The sequence below is a fragment of the Carassius auratus genome, chromosome 49 (assembly GCF_003368295.1).
Source record: "Carassius auratus strain Wakin chromosome 49, ASM336829v1, whole genome shotgun sequence".
Taxonomy (NCBI): Eukaryota; Metazoa; Chordata; class Actinopteri; order Cypriniformes; family Cyprinidae; genus Carassius; species Carassius auratus.
Window position 1 is genome coordinate 14,268,149 of NC_039291.1, and position 17,532 is coordinate 14,285,680.

General features: G+C 42.5%; 1 protein-coding gene across 3 annotated transcripts in view; it reads left to right on the forward strand.

Moving 5' to 3' along the window:
* The first annotated feature begins 1,702 nt into the window (after positions 1-1,702).
* The window catches only part of LOC113066320 (ras-responsive element-binding protein 1-like), a 46,908-nt gene continuing 31,078 nt past the window's right edge, over positions 1,703-17,532 (forward strand). For 2 of the 3 annotated variants that reach the window (XM_026238211.1, XM_026238214.1), the window contains exon 1: positions 1,704-2,104. Coding sequence is in view for 1 of the 3 variants with exons in the window: in XM_026238210.1 (XP_026093995.1) it covers positions 2,065-2,104 (40 nt within the window). In the remaining 2 variants the exon portion in view is untranslated. Of the gene's footprint in view, positions 2,105-17,532 lie in introns of all 3 variants that reach the window. The other variant, XM_026238210.1, reaches the window with a different exon arrangement.

Genomic DNA, 17,532 nt, shown 5'->3' on the forward strand with positions numbered 1-17,532 from the left:
GCTAGAGAGTCTTCTGGAAGCAGCCAGTGCAACCTTAGCATGTGCTTATTTAAAATCTTAATACTTTGGTGTTATGCTAGTTTTGCCACATTCAGACAGTTATTGCTCTAAATGCATGCACACCGTTCTCTTTAAGCAAGCCTGCTGTGTACTTGGCTATCACGAGAAGGTCAGTATTGAAGTGTTTACTCTTACATTAAAGTCCGGTTACAATGTTTGATTTCCTGACAGCTCTGTGGATGTGTTGTGACGCAGCAGCCTGCAGTGCAGTGTGGGATGGCTCAGAGTCGGTGTCGCTGCTGAGGTACTCTTTCAGACTCGGTCACAGAGGATAAAGGAAACCTTTTGTTGCCGTGAACGGTTGTTCCCTAGCAGCAGGGTTGCATTCGGAAGCCTAGGTAACGGTCAATAAATAACATCACTCTCAAGTTTCGGCTAGTTTGGAGACGGAGGTCTCGCTGCATCTTGTCTTACTTCGAGTAGATCTGCAGGCCTTTCAGTACGCGCTTTGACCTGTTCTTTACATCATAATGAAAGAACCAAACCATCACTTTAATTTGCTCATTAGCATATCTGAGTCATAAAGTTCCTTGCATATGACTCTGTAAAGATGCATGACTTTGAAATGATAAACCGCTCTACCAAGTTATTCATTGACCAAAGAGTGAACTCAAACCTCCTTAAACTCTTCAGGAAGGGGAAAAGCACATGTTTCTGTGTGATATGAGCAGTAAACACAGCTGGGGTGTGTGCAGTAGTGGTCAGTCAGGTGTGAGGATGGGAAGAGGCAGTGGTCAGTCTGGGGGGTTTAGTGTCCTGCTATCAGCCCCTAGAGGATCTGCAGCTTCAGATAAACCCTGCACAACCAATCATCATTCAGCGCTCGCTGTGCCAGCATTTATTTCTTTTGTCATCTGAAGAAAACTGACATTTTTATTTCTCAATTCACAATACAAAACCTTTTTTAATGTAAAGCTCTGAACATTTTATTAATGTTATATTCATAACTTCAGATCTTTAAAGGTGCTTTTATTTTTCTTTGTCATTTACTCTGTATATTTTCTCTTTTTAAAGTTGTTTAAAAAAAGTTGTGTGCTTAATGTACAAATATCTGCCATGCCAATACAACAGTGAACTATAAAATTAATGAATACAAGTGCAACTAAGAATAATCATTTGTATTTTTTTATATTTTATTTATTGACAGTATTTGTGCTTTTATTTGGTTATTATTTGTATTTTATACTTTTTATTAATGTTGTTTTTTTATTAACTATTTAGTATTCTGTTTTTTACTAAACAAATAGAATAATGTTTAAACAGATAATTTGCCAAAATTGACAATTACTATTTTCTTTAGTATTTTTTTTAATAACAATAATTTGAACAATTTGGTTGTCTTTATAATGACAATTTGTATTGCCTAATTTTATTTAATTTTTTACTAGTGTTATTTAAATATTTTATTGGGGTAATGATTCATCAGATTCACTACTACAATTATTATTTCTAATAATAATTTAATTTTTTTATCTTAATTTTTTATCTTTATGTCTAATTTTATTTTGGCCTTTAATATTTTGTGTCTTTATTTTCTGAAGTGGAACTTCTGTGTGTGTTTGTCAGCACATAAGACACACTTCTCTGTGTTGTAAGAGTTGTTTTAGAAGAGTTAGTGAAAGAGCAGGTTAACTCGGTGTGTGTGTGTGTGTGTGTGTGTGATGCTGGTGTGTGTCTGCAGCTTCAGGAGCGCGCGTCCCCTTGGAGACTAGAGCAGGAGCAACACGTGACTCCGCCTCACTGATCAGCTTTAGAGAGAGAGAGAGAGAGAGAGACGCGGTGGGAGGAAAACCAAACGAGGCTTTTCCTCTCTCCTCCCTGAAGCATCTCGGCGTGGGGGAATCTGGGAGAGTGGGGAACTCAAACTCAAAGTTGACGAACTTTGCACATCTTTTACAAACGCCATTTTGATTCCTCTCCGGAACAACTTTTGCAGCTTCTTTCTTTTTTTTTTTTTCTCTTTCTCTCTGACCTCAGCTCATCATCATCACCATCATCATCATCATGTCTCGGCGAAAGCAACCCAACCCCAACAAAGTCAAGCGTAAGTGACTCGGGTGTCTCCTAAACTGTCTCCCGCGGGCCTGCTGGTCTGCTTGGGCTGTTATTTTGATGTTTTCCAGGAGTTGGAGTCAGTGGGAAAGTTAAAGCGGAGTAAGAGGTCACTTTTTTCCCCTAACTTCAGCTTCCTCGTTGCGCGAGGACCGAGCTGATGCTCGCAGACCTGCTCCAAACAGCAGCGCTTCTCGCGGACATCGGCGTGTTTCTCTTCACGCAACTTCGCTGCTCTCTTTACTAACTTGTTTAGTGCGATGTGGAAGTTGTTGCATGCGATGATGGGGCTGAAAGTTTGTGGCTGTTAGCGCGTCGAGCTAACGCGCCGCTTGTCGCGCGGAGCATCACATCTCGCGTGCACTTTGATCGCCTCGCCTCGCGCTTCGGTCGCTGTCGACCAACGGAATTGTAGTTTCTGATATATATATATATATACATTTCGATTGTTTTGCATACATATTTTAGTTGTTGTTGTTGTTTGTGGTGGTGGTTTGTTTAGTTCGACAACAACCTGTTGCGTCACAAAGTTTATCTCTTTAAGCATGACCTGTTTTTTGATCATGTTCAGGTAGTTGTCGATGTTAATTCTGATTCTGTCACACTTTAAGTCGCTGGTTTAGCACCGGCTGAGGTGTGCATCATCAAATCAAGCGCGTGAGGGGTTTGCATGTTTTAAAGTGCTTCTGTAAGTTTCATTGGAGAAGTGTGTCGTTGTGAACTGAAGGAATGGATGAGTCGGCTCGGTCTCTGTTGCTAGGCGCTTCTGTCCCGTCTCTCGTCCGCTCCTCCTCAAACACTTCAGGAGACACCGAGGTAAACGTGGCACATTCACTCGCCACTTTCTGTGCATCCTCCACGGTGTCGGTGTGGTTTTAAGACGCTTTGCTGCGTGTCTTACGTGGTAGTATTTTGAAGCAAGGGCAGGCCTCTGGGAAGCTTAGTTTAAATACTTCAGCAGTGTTATTTGTGAGTGATATTGCTAGATCAGTATCAAGTAACTTACCCAGACAGCGCAGGTACGTCTGGAAGATGTGTGTTAGAGATCGCTTCATCTATCTGGTTACAAACATCTTTAAGATGTCAGTTTTCATCATATAATACATCTGTAATGTTTGTATGGAGATCAGTGAGCAGAGAGCAAGTTTGAAGCAAACTGGTGATTATCACTGAACTTTCAGTTTCTTCACATTTTGTTGTGGTACCGTGGATAAATAAATTGGTAGAAATTTATATATAAATTTTTTTTTTTTTTTTTTTTTTTGGAATGTAGCCTAGTTGTTTGTGTTTACTGATCACAGTATAATTCCTTTTTTGTTTAGACTACTTCCATGTTATGTTTCCATCTTGGATTTGTGGCATGCACAAGCACAGTATTAAGGGGAACAAGTTTCCTAGTAGTTCCAAAATTGGGCCAAAGCATCAAGTTTTGAGTGTCACCAAGTAACACGCAAACAAGAAGACTGTCTGGAGCAGCAACAGAGATTTCTGTAATCTCCTGTCTCTAGCTCCACTCCAGGTTTTCCATTGTGCACCCCTCCAGTGAAACACCATTGACTTTCCAAAAACCCATTCCACGCTCCGCTTCCACTTCACACCGCATACTCCGGTTTGGAGTGAACTGGTACAAATAATACACAGTCCCAGTACTGCTCGACCAATCACATTAGATGACGGGGTCATGGCAGATAAAGAAGTTTCCTCTTGCCTTTTTTTTAAAGGCAGGGAGGAGAGGACGGATCCGGATGAGCAGTTCACATTCCATTACGAAATTCAACACTGGAGACGAGCAGAGTCTCATGCAGCAGCAATGCACTATCACTACACGGACACCATGCCTCTCTCCATCTCTAAATATAAGATCTTATGCCATCCCTTAAAATAAAAGCCCCACCTGATGTATTTAGCTGCAGCACAAAGCAGATTTTCTGTGCTCTTCTCTCACATTAGTGATGTCAGAGATTGGCAGAGAGCGGCCGTGTTATGAGTAGGACCATACGGAGGCCTTGCAGCCAGTCTTAAAGGATCAACTTGATGATGTTGTGGCTAAAGAAAGAGGATGTTTCCATGCAGTTTCGTTTGTTTCCTCTTTGGCTAAGGCAAATAGGAAAGTATGCTCTCATATTTGTTATTTTTTTAGTTTTAAAGGCGCATTCTAGAGAGTCTGAAGTATGCACATATTTGTATCTTTGAGCTTTGCTAATGGAGTTTGTGATAGAGTATGTGTGTTTTCACATTCAAGATGTCGTGAATTAAATCCAGAAGGAAATTGAGATTGATGGTGAACTGTTCAGTGAATAGAAACCCATGCACACCGTCCCAATCGGGTGTCCAGTCCCCCTTAGGAGTTTTCCAGGGCTAATTAAAAGTCTGTCATCCTCCCTTGGGTCTCAGTGAGTGTCCGGGGTGTTGACATTAACTTAATTCATTATAGTAATAATTCCCGAGATACCTACACAACAGGCCAAATGATAAACACTTTACAGCTCTGCTTTGCATCAGTGACCAGATTTACACTGGATTTGATTGATTGATCCCAGATTCAATTGCATGAGGTGCATTTGAAATACTGCATGTTGTTATACCTTTTTTAGCTACTAATGTTAGGCAGCTGTACCTAGTTTATGCATTCTTCATCCATTCATTCAAGATGTTTTGCTTAGTAGTCTTACTGGTTACTAATGCAATTGAAGTCTAAATGAGATCTTGAAAATGTGCAACCTGATGGAGAGGGACCTGCTTTTGGCCCTAGGGCATGTTGGGTTGGCCCTTTGGCTCCCAGGCTATATTTATCCTGCCGTTTTTAGATAAGATTATATTCCATCCCTCCGTGAGGCATATAGTGGAGACAGGGACACAGCAGGGGAACAGCTTTGAGTACGAGATGGAGGAAAATGAGCCCTAAGGTGGATTTGTTGACTCCCCAAATTGGGCGTTTATTCATAAATATTAAGATGATGTTGTACAAGTACACACAGTTCATTAACATCACACAAAACAACTAGATGTTCAAACTCATTCAAGAATGGCAGAAGTTAGCTGGAGATGCAGAGTTGTGGATTTGATTGTTGTAAGTGTTTGTTCATTTTATTAGCACACAGTTTAACTGGTGTTTTATTCAAACCAGTGGTATATTTCAGTGACACAGGCATGCCTCTGTCTGGACGTCTGCACTAGAATAGTGTCGGGTGCTGACACTTCAGCCTCAGCTATATTTGAGGTTGTCCTGCTTGAAGTACCTCATTGTCTACTGTTTGTTAATGCAGTAAGAAGAATGCAGACATTTCATGAATGCTGCTTTACCTCCTCACCGTGGCTCATTATTGTTAACAGACTAGATGTGTCATATATGGGATTGAAGGCTCGACCTCAAAAATTCAACCAATCCTCTCCGTGATTGCATGGCCCACACAGGCAGCACTTATCTTTGGTTGTAAAAAAGAAACATGAAGCTGCTGGAGAACTAGCAGTTGCAAAAGATGTAGTTTAAAACAATTCTGACTTTTTACTGATCTGTTCGCTAATCATTTGCATGTTGCTTTGTATAAAAGTGTCTGATGAATTCATAAATGAAAGCAGCAGTACTATTTGGCTTTTCAAAACCGTAATTGTTGAACTTGTGTTCTTTGTATGATGTGTTAAATCACGGCCTGTCGAGGTGAGATGTTACCTTTTCAAATGGTTTATCTTACAATAAAATAAAAGTCCCATAGACATGCATTTAAAGTCATGTTGGCAACCACAGAATAATGTGTTCTCTAAGTGCCATTTGAATTTGGTTTTTAACAGCTTTTATTGAAACGTTTAATTGTAATGATCGTCATGCTTTTAAAGTCTGTAGCTGTAAGACTGTTGAGAAGCTTTCATCAGAGTACTGACCCAATCATCTGCCCTGATGATCAGGCTTGACGATGCCTCAAAAACTGTTCCCGTCTTATCACCCGCTTCTCCCCCGAGCCGCTCCAACCAGCAAATAATGTTGGTATGTGCTAAGAGTTCAAAGTCTAACCCAACGGCTATCACCGATGTGAAAGAATGCCACGGGACGGGAGGGAGGCAGGGCAAGCTGAGAAGAGGAGATGAGAGGAAAGACTCTGAGGTGGAGGGGGAAGAGATGAAGGAAGTGTTCGAACAATGGTGAGTTAGTTAGTCCTCTCTGAGATTCAGACCTCTCGACAGACAGACCACTAGTGCTTTTGACACCACAGGCCCTGGTTTTATTACTTTCTCTCTCTCTCTCTCTTTTTTTTTTTAGAACTCTCACTTCTTGTTTTCTCAAGATAAGTGTTTAGGCTAAATCTAAAGCGTTATTTTGGTTGTTTTTAGTGTGGGTCGACTGATGCATGGCTCTCGTTTGCGCGCTCTCTCTCTCTCTCTCTATCCCTCCCTGCTTGCTCTGCCTCTCTCTTGCTGACTAAACAGTTTTGTCAGCTGGCAGTTGCTCGCAGGATTTGCGATAGCTTCTGGAGGCTGGGACGAGGGGGAGGGTGGTACTCGCAGGCAGCACTTGTTGCTCAGTGGAGCTGGCCGAGAGACAAAAAGAGAGGGAGGGAGGGAGGGAGGGAAGAGAGGGTGGAACAGACAAGACACGAGTGGTTGCAGGAAGAAAAAAAGAGGGCAACAGCATCGCAGCAACTAGAGAGAGTACGCTGGAACTAGAGAGAGCATGCAAATGATACAGTTGCACTAATCGTCGTCTTGAGCTGGAGTTGGGACACCAGGAAGGGTATTTTGTCGTTGCATGTTCTGCGTCTGGCACGTTTGAGGACATGCAGACAGGCCTTCGCGTAAACGGCACAAAACTGGTCGTCTTATGTCTGGCGCTAATCGAAAACCGAGAGGTGGCCGTTTGCTTCCGTCTGCTCCGCTGGTCTGCCACTCGATGGATAACAAATATAGCTCGCGAGGATGAGCTGTTTTAATGACATGCTACCTGGCGGTCGCAGTGCATGCTGGGAAAACATGTAATCCTGGCTCAGCGAATATGAGATGTTGACCGCAGCAGATGTGTTTATGGTCTTTATTGTGTCATTTATGGGTTGCTCCTTTATGCTGGGGAAGATAAATATTGAGTGTGAATATCAAGTCAATGGAAAGCCAAACTTTTGACCGTGTCATTGACTATTTTGTGCATGTTACAGTTATCCAGATTGCTCAGTTACCCAAACTTTATTTACAATTTTTTTTGTCTAAATGAAAAATGTAATTTTGGTTTCAGTACATCATTTTTTTTGGTGCATCACAACTAGCAGTCTCATAGCACCACCCTGGCATCATAGCATAGAAGTGTGTCGTGTTGCAAGTTGTGCTTTGTTTTCATTCCATCCCTGGTTCTTATTTGAAGTCCCTCCATGTTGAACTGAAGTTCTCAAGCTTCCCTGTAGCTGTTTATGCAGTGATGGATAAGAAGCAGATAATTCAAGTGCATAACAACCTTCACAGTCAGTCATCCTCTTCTTCAAAACCGAACCATACACATACCCATCCACACACACACACACAATGTCCAGCAATCTCATGAGCTGAAAAGGTGCTGTTGTTTGTTCAGCAAACACAGGACACACCTCGTATCCACAGAGACTGGAGCACATGCCCCTAGTCCTGCTGAACCTCAGGCTCGTAAAGAAGTCAGACACACACCTTCTTGCAAGCTCTTGTGCAAACACATGGGCCTCCACCTGAGAGAGAGCATCCTTTGCACAGCTGCTATGAGTGTAGGGGGGCAGGGAGGATGAGGTTACTGGACTGGCCTTGGGATGGAGGCGGAGACACGTGGAGTGAATGAAATCAAGGCTTTCCTGGTTCCCACTTTCTTTAACAAATCTGGTCTTGCACCCGCAAGTTCAGACAAAACGATTGGTCACATTTGTCTTTGACATTTCCACCAGACGCTTTCCAGCCAGGACGGTCTGACTAAGATGTGTACCAGTGTTACTAATCTGAAGAACCCTTCCTGAAAGCCACACCCGGTCCGCTCAGAAAAATCTCCCAGAGTCGTCACACCAGGAGAAGAGACACATGAAATAGCACCAGGCCACGCTCCTTCTGTTTAGGGATATCAGCATTAGAAAAGATAGGAGATGCTGATATGCTGGCGACTGTTTCCAAAATAAATGCGTCTTTGTGATGGAGCCGGCTGAAATGATGTGGGAGGGGGTTGGGTTAGAGAGGTCTAGGGCTCCAAAGTGGGCGTTCAAGTCCGATTTTGGGCTGTGAATTCGAATGGTCAGGTGAAAAGGTAAAGGTGTGTCTGCCTCACTGGTATGGGGTTAATGGTACACCGTCTAGCTCCCTCGGGAAACAAGGAGTCAATGGGGCAGGCTCTGCTGACGCGCCTCTGAGGAGACGCCACAAAAGACAGCGAACAGGGTTCTTTCTTCTCCTGAAACCTGGCCTTTCCCATCAGGGGCTGTGTACACAATGAACAGACAGAAACGCTGCCCTTCTTCAACACCTACTTCCCAGCAAGCCTGCACGCTTGGATGTTTTTGAGGGACCCACCCAGAATACATGTGGAAAACCATGAGGTCTAATAAGCAATGTTAAAGATACAGTGGATGAAAAAAAAAGTTGTTTTAGGACTAGGGCTGGGCAATATGGCTAAAAAACCCAAGTGTGACATACAGTATATATTCATTTATTTAATATCCTGCCCAATGTTGTCTAATCAAACAATGTTCATATTAAAGGCAATGAAAACAAATGTAGTGAAAGTTGGCTATGCTATTCATTATGTGCAAAAAAAGGGGCTAACATCGCATTATGTTCTAACATTGTAACATTAAAAATTATGCTTTTTAAAGCAAAAGCATGTGTCCAGCGGTGCTCGTGCACTCAAGTCTGTCAAGTTTAGCGGAGAAACATATGCAAAAGGCTCCTGACATTCAAAATGGAAATATTTCCACGACTTTCTAACGTTTACAGATGGAGAATATGCCAGTGAAATATAAGTTATGCACTGAGGATAATGGCACATCTAAAAACAAATTAAATGGCGCAGGCAGCGTCTCTGTGTGAGCCGCTTTAAACTATACGTATTACGTATATCAGTTAAATGCCAGATTTTGTAAAGCCCTTAATATAAAACATGTCTCATGTTCGGAACAAACTGCACTTGCCCCTTAACATCTCACTCTGTGTCCTCTGCTGTTATTCAGATGTGTTCCTATCAAACTACTGTATTTCCATATAAACAGTATTGCCTCATACCGTATCGCTTATTAAAAATCTAGCGATATATTGTACAAACTCAGTATACCACCCAGCCCTATTAAGGACCATCAAGTCTTTCAGCATTTTCTGCAAAAGAGGATTCATTTTCAATTCGCTGTGAATTAATTTTCTTTTGCTTTGAGGCTGAAATTTGACAGCTTCAGTGAATAAGCCTGAAACCATATCTCACAATTTGTGGACACGACCTATTGGCGTTTCTTTTTTCTCCTGGGCTTTAGCTGGTAGGATCTCGCTGTGTGGCTCAAAACAACTGTTTGTGTGAATGCACTATAATCCGACCTGTCTGTGCCTGTCAATGAGAGTATAAGTGTGGATGAGCGATAACTGCCACATTACAAAACATCTTCATCAGTGTTCGTCATCAGAAAACCATTCGGATTCATCTACTTCCTTCATCTAGTTTCCATGCGTCCAGAGCATCCCACAATATGACTGTCAGCGGAGTGTTATCATTAACCAGGGAGTTAGGACTCCGCTTGTGAACTTTGTTACCAAGTGTTTGAGAAAAGTAGAGCAGAGGTAATAATAAACTTAATCAGAGAGCAAAGAAGATAACCAGGCTGTTGATTGGCACATGAAGACCAGATCAAGGGTCTGCACGTCAAATGGCTGCTTCGCTCATCCTTGTGAGTTATGGGTACTTCTAGCCTAAGACCAGTTAGCCTAAACTAGATCAGTTCAGAAATTTCATAAATCTTTTGAAACCCATGCAGATATTTAAAGACAAATGAAGAGTTGTAATCTTCAGCACATCAGGCTCAAAAACTTGCAACATCCTCATTTGAATGAAGAGTCCATCTCTTGCCCTTGGTGTATGATGTGCAAAACCCCTGTTTTGTCTCAATCGGTGTTGCGTAACTAGTCATAAAGTGGCTTCTCCTAGATTGCGCTCATTTCATTCTGCCGTAATCTTTGAACAAGGTCAGTGGGCTGCTGATAAGCTATAAAGAGAGTTGCAAAGAAATTGACAGTCCTACAGCGCATGTAGAAAACTTTTCTAATGTCATGAGATTTGTTGAGGCTTTTAGACTCGCTGTTTAAATCCTCTCCTGATGATGGCACGATGGTGATTGGTCACTTTGGAGCCGCACGTCTGTGTTTGTGATTCAACCGCATGTTTCATGGCTTGCTAAGGAAATGGCCTATCCCACAAGGCCGTGTGTGAGTCTGCTGAACAGGAAATGGTGGATACTGGATGTTTTTTTTTTTTTCAGGTTCTCATAATTATGATAACGCTTGTGCTACTTTTAGGGAATTGTTCATCAGAGGTCGTGAATTAAATGGTTTCAGTCTTTTCCAAGGGAACGCAGGCAACGTTCTCCTCAGTTCTGCTAATCTGGCTCTTTTGTTAGAGGTGGACATTAAATACTTAATCAGGTCATGCTCTAAGAACCTCTCGACAATGAAAAAAAAAGTGTTTAGAGCTCAAAATCAGTGGAGGAAACCAGAACTTTTTCCTTTGAGTCATGTGACCGTTTCGTCTAAGCCTGCTAGCCTTTGTTCGAAGGTTGTAATTGTCCCTTCCTGTGTGTTTTAACCCCTTTTATCCTTTCAGGACCTCACAATGTTGAGGGCTGTCACCCACCCACCAATCTGTACCCACTCTGGTGCCGCCTTACGTCCGATGGGACCCTCTTTATCAGTGTATGGGCAAACATTAAGGGGCCTGTAGAGATGGAAATGAGGCCTTTGCGGCCCTGCAGCTGAAATGCTGGTGCCCTTACGCCTCAACAGACTGTCATGGAAATTGAAACGATTGATCTGTAATGACCACCGTCTTTTGACTGCTGCTGGGTTTGTGTACTTTCTTTAATTTCTGTACCAGCTGATGTCATTGAGATCCATCATCTAAAGGAGGTTTCAAGCTAATTGATGCTTAAAGGACAATGCAAGCACGAATGACGGTATGTTTTGATGTCTAGTGGATAACATGTACATCTGTGTACTTTACTCCCAAATTGAGTCTAGTTTTACATAATCGTATAAATACGTATTGGGATAGTAGGTGGCACTTTTTTTTTTTTAAGCTTACTCACTTTGTAATAAAGTATTTAAATGCACAATTAAAATCGCCACATAACATTAAAGTGTTGGAACTCCAAATAACATGATATTTAATTGTTGTTTTCACCAGCATTACATTAAATAGAGGTGTCCGCAGTACGAGATAAATGTTATACCACAGATCATTTTCAGTGTTATGCTGAATATATGGGTGTAATAATAAATATTTTATTTCAATCATGTCACTTAATACGGTCAGTACGGTGAAACTGAAAGAAATTAACTCTCACCAAATTTGGTCATCAACGTTTTTTTTGGCATTTGGTGATTACAGCAAAATACACTGAATGGATCCGATTCTAGACTCCCATCAAGTTTTCGCTTTTGGCTTGCTCTTTCTTTGTAGACTGCCTCTGCAGCCTTTTGTAGGATGGTCAGACTGATGCTAAACACCAAGTTGCCACATTTATAGAAAGAATCGTGACTTAATGCTCTCAGTCTGCAAATTGTCCTACGAAGTTCCAGTGCCTCCACACCCCCCACCCCCATTTTAGATGAATCGCTCCCTTGTAGGAGCATGTCCTCAGGCAGCCGCCTATGTAGAGAGAGCCCTGCACAGTGACTCTGGAGCTCCACGAAAGGGGAAAAAAAAACAATGTGACTCTTATTTCAGGCAGGGGAGGGGGGGCTGTACGTGATGTGATGCTAGGGAGTCGCTTCGGCTCAGCCGAGAAGCCCTGCGCGTCAGTGTGATGGATGACCCCTGCTGCAACCGCCGGCCTGGTTGTCACTCAGGCGAACAGCAATAGCAAACAGCTGGCAGAACGGACGCGATTGGCTGAAGCGAGTCATGTGGGTTGGCTTTTGGGGGCGGAGCCATAAAAGTGGGTGGCTGACGGCCGTCACAGCACCAGTTGGCTGATGTTATGGCCTTGTACTTTAGCCTGCATCCTTGCTCTGGAGTTTAGGCCATGTAACATTGTAACAGAAGCCAAAAGGGGGCCGGAGGGAAGGGGAGGTGCAGAAATGATAGAGTGAATGAGTGTAAGAAGTGGGAGTGAGGTAATGCGCAGTTACTGACGATAACATCGCCGTCAGAACTGGGTCCAATAAGCATTCACAAATCTTGCTTTGGATTTTTTCACCCAACAAGCTTCTTTTTCAAGGGAGGGGAAAAAGCAGCCACAACTCATGCATGGTCACTGCATGTCTGTTTATGTGTGCTCGTATGAGACACAGAGAGATGTTCTCAGCATCAGCTCGATGAAGGCTGTATTCTTCTTGGCTTCACAAAGAGCTCTATTATAGCATGCCGTAAGAGGCATATCTGCCTAGTTCTCTGTCAAACACCCCTCCAGTGGTTTTCCTTCTCTTAGTCTTCCAAATAAATGATGGAGAACCCTCCATGGCAGCTCGCCAGCCTCCAAACCTGAGCTGCTAGCACATTATTTACAGTGAATCAGGTTGTTCTAGTTTTTGTAAAATTGATTAAAAGTTTCTACAGAATAGATATGTGTTCATTTTTATTTTTATTTTTTGCACAATGTTTTTGGAATGATCATCTAAGCTTTTGCTATTTTTTTCCTCTTTGAACACCATTTCATGCAATTTGTGAGGGAATCCCTTGGCTGTATTGGTGCATTCACTCGGATCAGCTCCAGGATGTGTGTGCACAGCATCGTGGGCCTCTTTTTCAGAATAGCTTGTAGGAGCTTGCCTGTTTAACAGGACTGAAAAGGCCTGGAGGTACCCCCACACACCTCCTCCTCCTCTTCCTACTCCTGGTCTCTTTGTGTTCTCAGGTGTACAGTGAATTTAGAGTCTACTTCATGAAACCGGTGGCCACACCTGTACCTCAACGGTGCATAAAGGAGAGATGGTTATCAGAAGCATCTTTATAGTTTTATTGCAAGGCACAGTTTGGCTAACACCATCTTATAAGCCAAACCTTAAGTTATTACAGTGCTTTTTAGATTAATTGAAAAACATTACTTGCATTCATGCCGACTTGTGCGCACAATACCCTACTTCTGTCTTTGTTTACAATATTATAAATGTTTCTCAAAATGCAACAAAAAATAATATTTTTCGGCCACTTTATCTGGGACCCTATAATCTCACTGAACTCAAAGTCAGCTTTGAACATGCTGAACATCTCAATTTTTTGCCTCCAGTTGTTGGTACATCCTTTATGATAATCAATAATGTTTAAAGAGAAGTTTTCCAGTGATAGAAGTGAGTTGCACATCTACAGGCCCCATGCATAAGTTGTTCTAGTTGCTGATGTGAGCCATGTACACAGTGAGGTTTGGAGAGCTTTCTGTGTGCCTCTGGATTTATGTTCCATTTGTTGCACAGATAGACAACTGTCAAAGGAGAACAGCATTAGCCCACTGCATCCTCTCTGCCATAAAAGCTGCCACCCTCACCAGCTCTGCGCGAGAGAGGGAATGGGGGAAAGTGGGAGGGAGATGGGAAGAATTCCCATGTGACTTCTTCCATAGAGGATTTTTTTTTCCACGGATGAGTTAAAAGATCCAGTTTTGCACAACAAAATTGAAAATAAACCTTTTACTGTCGAGTACAAAAGCAGACATTTAAACGCTCAAATGAAACGATGTCAGTGAACAGTTGCAGATGTCTTTATATCCACAGATCGCAGTCAAAGCGTATCAGAGAGAATGCCATCTCAGCAAGTCGGACGGGGGAAAGATCGCTTGGTCTTCCTGCAGGAACATGTCCGCTAAATAAAGGAGCGATCAAAACAACAAGAACAACAGGAGGGAAGGAGATTAGATGCTCAGATCCTCCTTTTCATTCAGTCCTCTACACCTCACGCACTGTTTAACCAGAGTAAGCCTGGGATGTAGTCTCGCATCATTGTGGTTCTTTTCATTCACGGTTCTTGTTCACATCTCAAGGAAGCGTTATAAAATGGCTGCCCTGTTTTGGACGGATCGGTGGGGACACACACGCACAGACACACACACCATCTGTAATGAGGGTGGACAGTGTATGCTTTTTCCAGGCAGCTGTCAGTGGCACACTGATCTGTCAGCATGGACCCTGCATCTGCACTCCTCTGTAACACCACGGCCCTCCACAGAAACCGGGCACGAGCCAGCATCTGTCTACTCTTACAAGAACTCGGTCTTCGAAAACCCAGCCTCTCTTTTGTGAGAGAATGCAGTCCTTTCTCTTACCGCCCATGCATATTTGCATGGATATGGAGATGAGACTGAATACGAGGCCGTCCTGTCCTTAAACCTCGCTCATGTGACCGGTCAACTGCTCTTGCAGTACCCCACTGAGAAGTCTGGCCAATCCGAGGCACCATATGTGTCTTTTAGACCAAAATAAAAGCCTTCCATCTGCAAGAAAGAAGGGTCTTAGACTTGTCCCTGTCGCAAACACCTGTGAGGCTTGACAGCTGAGTCGTCCGTTGCCAAGGACCCCTCAATTTGCATGCTTGTTTACATCATCTCTTAACCTCTGAAGAGCCAGAAACTACCGAGCCTGCACCACAGCTGGGGCTAGACGTCCCCCATCCCCCTTAAAACACATGTGAACCAAATATTTCAGCGCATCCTTGCAACCCTGCTGTACTTCAAGGATACGTCTTAAAGCCATTTAGCAAGAAGCAGCAACGTGTTCTCAAAGTGACTATGATTTGGAGGCTTTGAAACTTTTTTATAGTGCATCTGAGATGCTCACACAGATACAGAGCTTGTTTGCATGAAGGCGAAGCAACCCAAGGCGAAGCAGCCAGGCTTGATTTGGAAATGAAAGCCACTTCCTGCTCAGCACAGTTTAGCATGTTGCCTGATATGATGTATGCTTTACTCAGGTGTTAAACGATGTTTATGAGTAAACAGTTGATCACAGTTTGATGCCACAAATTCATTGCAGAAGCACTCATTTTATTCATAGCTGAAGCGAAAGTTGCTCCTTCGATGTAGTCACATCTTATATTCATAGTTTCTTATTTCCTGTTGTTAGTCATATAACCATGAAAAATCAGTCAGCAGACAAAACTGGATGTGCTGTCTTGTCAGTGGTTGAGGCCAGCATCTTTGTAAATTCGTCTAGGAAGCAGAAAATCATGAATAAGGAGAAAATAATTGGGGTTGGTGACGTGTCTGCTTTTGCCTTGTTTGGTTTGATGGGCTAAGGCTATTCTCTGTTCTGCTCTAACATAAACCATCATCTGTAAAAGGAACCCAAGCCTCACTGGAGTTTCCACATGTTGCCACACAATGGCTGGTCAGATGATTTCAATTTTCTATGTCTTTGCTTTTGATTGCATTGCTGGCACTTCTGCAGACTGATTAGGAAACATACTGAGGGCTGCTGTACTAAAAATTACCATACTATTGGTATTACAATATTTTTTTGGATGTGGAAATTGCATAGTATCATTGTGTTTTGCAGACTTTATGATGGTAAAACCATTGCATTCTTCAAAGCAAGTATGTGGTGCATTCTCAACGTTGTCACAAGGGGCGCTGTAACAAACATTAACCTAAGATGTCTTCTTCTATGGTGATTTTTGCTTTTCAAGTCATGGTTTAGCAACCATTTGAAGATAACTGTTTAATAATAAACTCTTATTATTTAGAAAGCTTAATAAAAACACTAGGGCTGGGATAATAAAACTATGCATCGCAAATTGAGAAATGATTCTGAAATTTTCGGAATGCATCGCGATTCTGTCTTGAATCGATTCTGAGCTTAGTTCTTAACAGCAGATAGCACTGCGCGCTTTAGAAAATAGAAATAGTTGTATTCTGCTGCTTCAGGTTCCTTACACATGCACCACTTGAACCTAAAATAATCATTCATAAAGTTCAAAAAGGTTGAAGCAAAGTACAAGGATGCTCACAGTGGGCTGTGTTTGCATGAATTCTTTTATCATAAAAGCATAAATGTGCAAGTACATTTAAACACTTACATTACTCAGCCGAATGCACAAGTGCACATCTTCTGTAGCATTTGAGCGTTTGGTTAAAAACTAGCATAGAGAACCAGCCTTTGTTAATGGTGCTGGATGTAGGATTGACAGAGTGGTTGAACAAGGTATTGCAGTGCAAATTCAAAATATTGGAGAGTTTTTTTTTTTTTTTTTTTTCACCCAGCCTCTCCTCCTCAGCAGGTTGCCAGATTGACAACACCAACAGGAACGAGCGCACTTGACAATGAATAAAATGAAATACACTGTTTTCCACCAAGTGGCAGCCCGAGGTACTGAAAGACACTTGGGTAAACTGGCAGTGGGCGGGTTTCACAAACCAAAACAGAGACCAACATTCAGGCCCGAATGACTGTAGCATTGTTTTTCAGATAAAGATGTATGTTAACTTAGCATGTTTCTTAAAAATCTGCTTAAGTATCGATTTGAGAGAGAATCACAATGCATTCCGAAAATCTCAGAATCGATCAATAAATCACGATGCATCCTTTTATTGTGCCAGACCTAGTCGACACAGTCAAATTAATGGCATAGACTGCCCCCTCGAGTACTGGAGGTTAATTACGTAGAGTTAAAATGAATGTAAAGTATATAATCGGATGGCTTTATTTCACTGGCTTGGCTGTGCATTTACATCTCCTTGGGATTGTGTTTCTGGTCCAAGGCCCACTTCTGATGGGAATGCTTGCAAAAAAACAAACACATCTACTGTAGAATGTAGGTTAGGTAGTCTAACTGAAGTAATTAGTATCAGCCTTTCTGTGTGTTTATGTCTTGTAGGGTGTACAGTTTGCATTGATAAGGATTCGAGACCTCAGGGTGGTGCAGGTTCTGGTAACTCCCTTCACCCATCCTCCGGCCCCCCTTTCTCCCTCTCTGTGTCTCTGGTGTTTAGTAGAAACAAAGCAAACAAGTCAGGGAGTGAGCAGTTAACTCAGTGAGGTCTTTCAAGCATCGAATGAGCAAACTGGCCTGTCCCGTTTGTCCAGATTCTCACCTCGCTCTTTATCTGTGCCACCTTGCCTGCTCTTCTCATTCATCAGTTTTTTTTTTCATCCCTTTCTTTTAAACTCTACACCTTCCTGTTTTTGCGTCAGGTCCCATCTCCTGTCTGCCTTTCACTGGTTTTTATCTTGGCCTCTCGCTATTGAAACTGATATTGAGGGGTGATGTGCTAGGCAGAAAGCAGCGCTATCTCAGCGCGCCAACTGCTC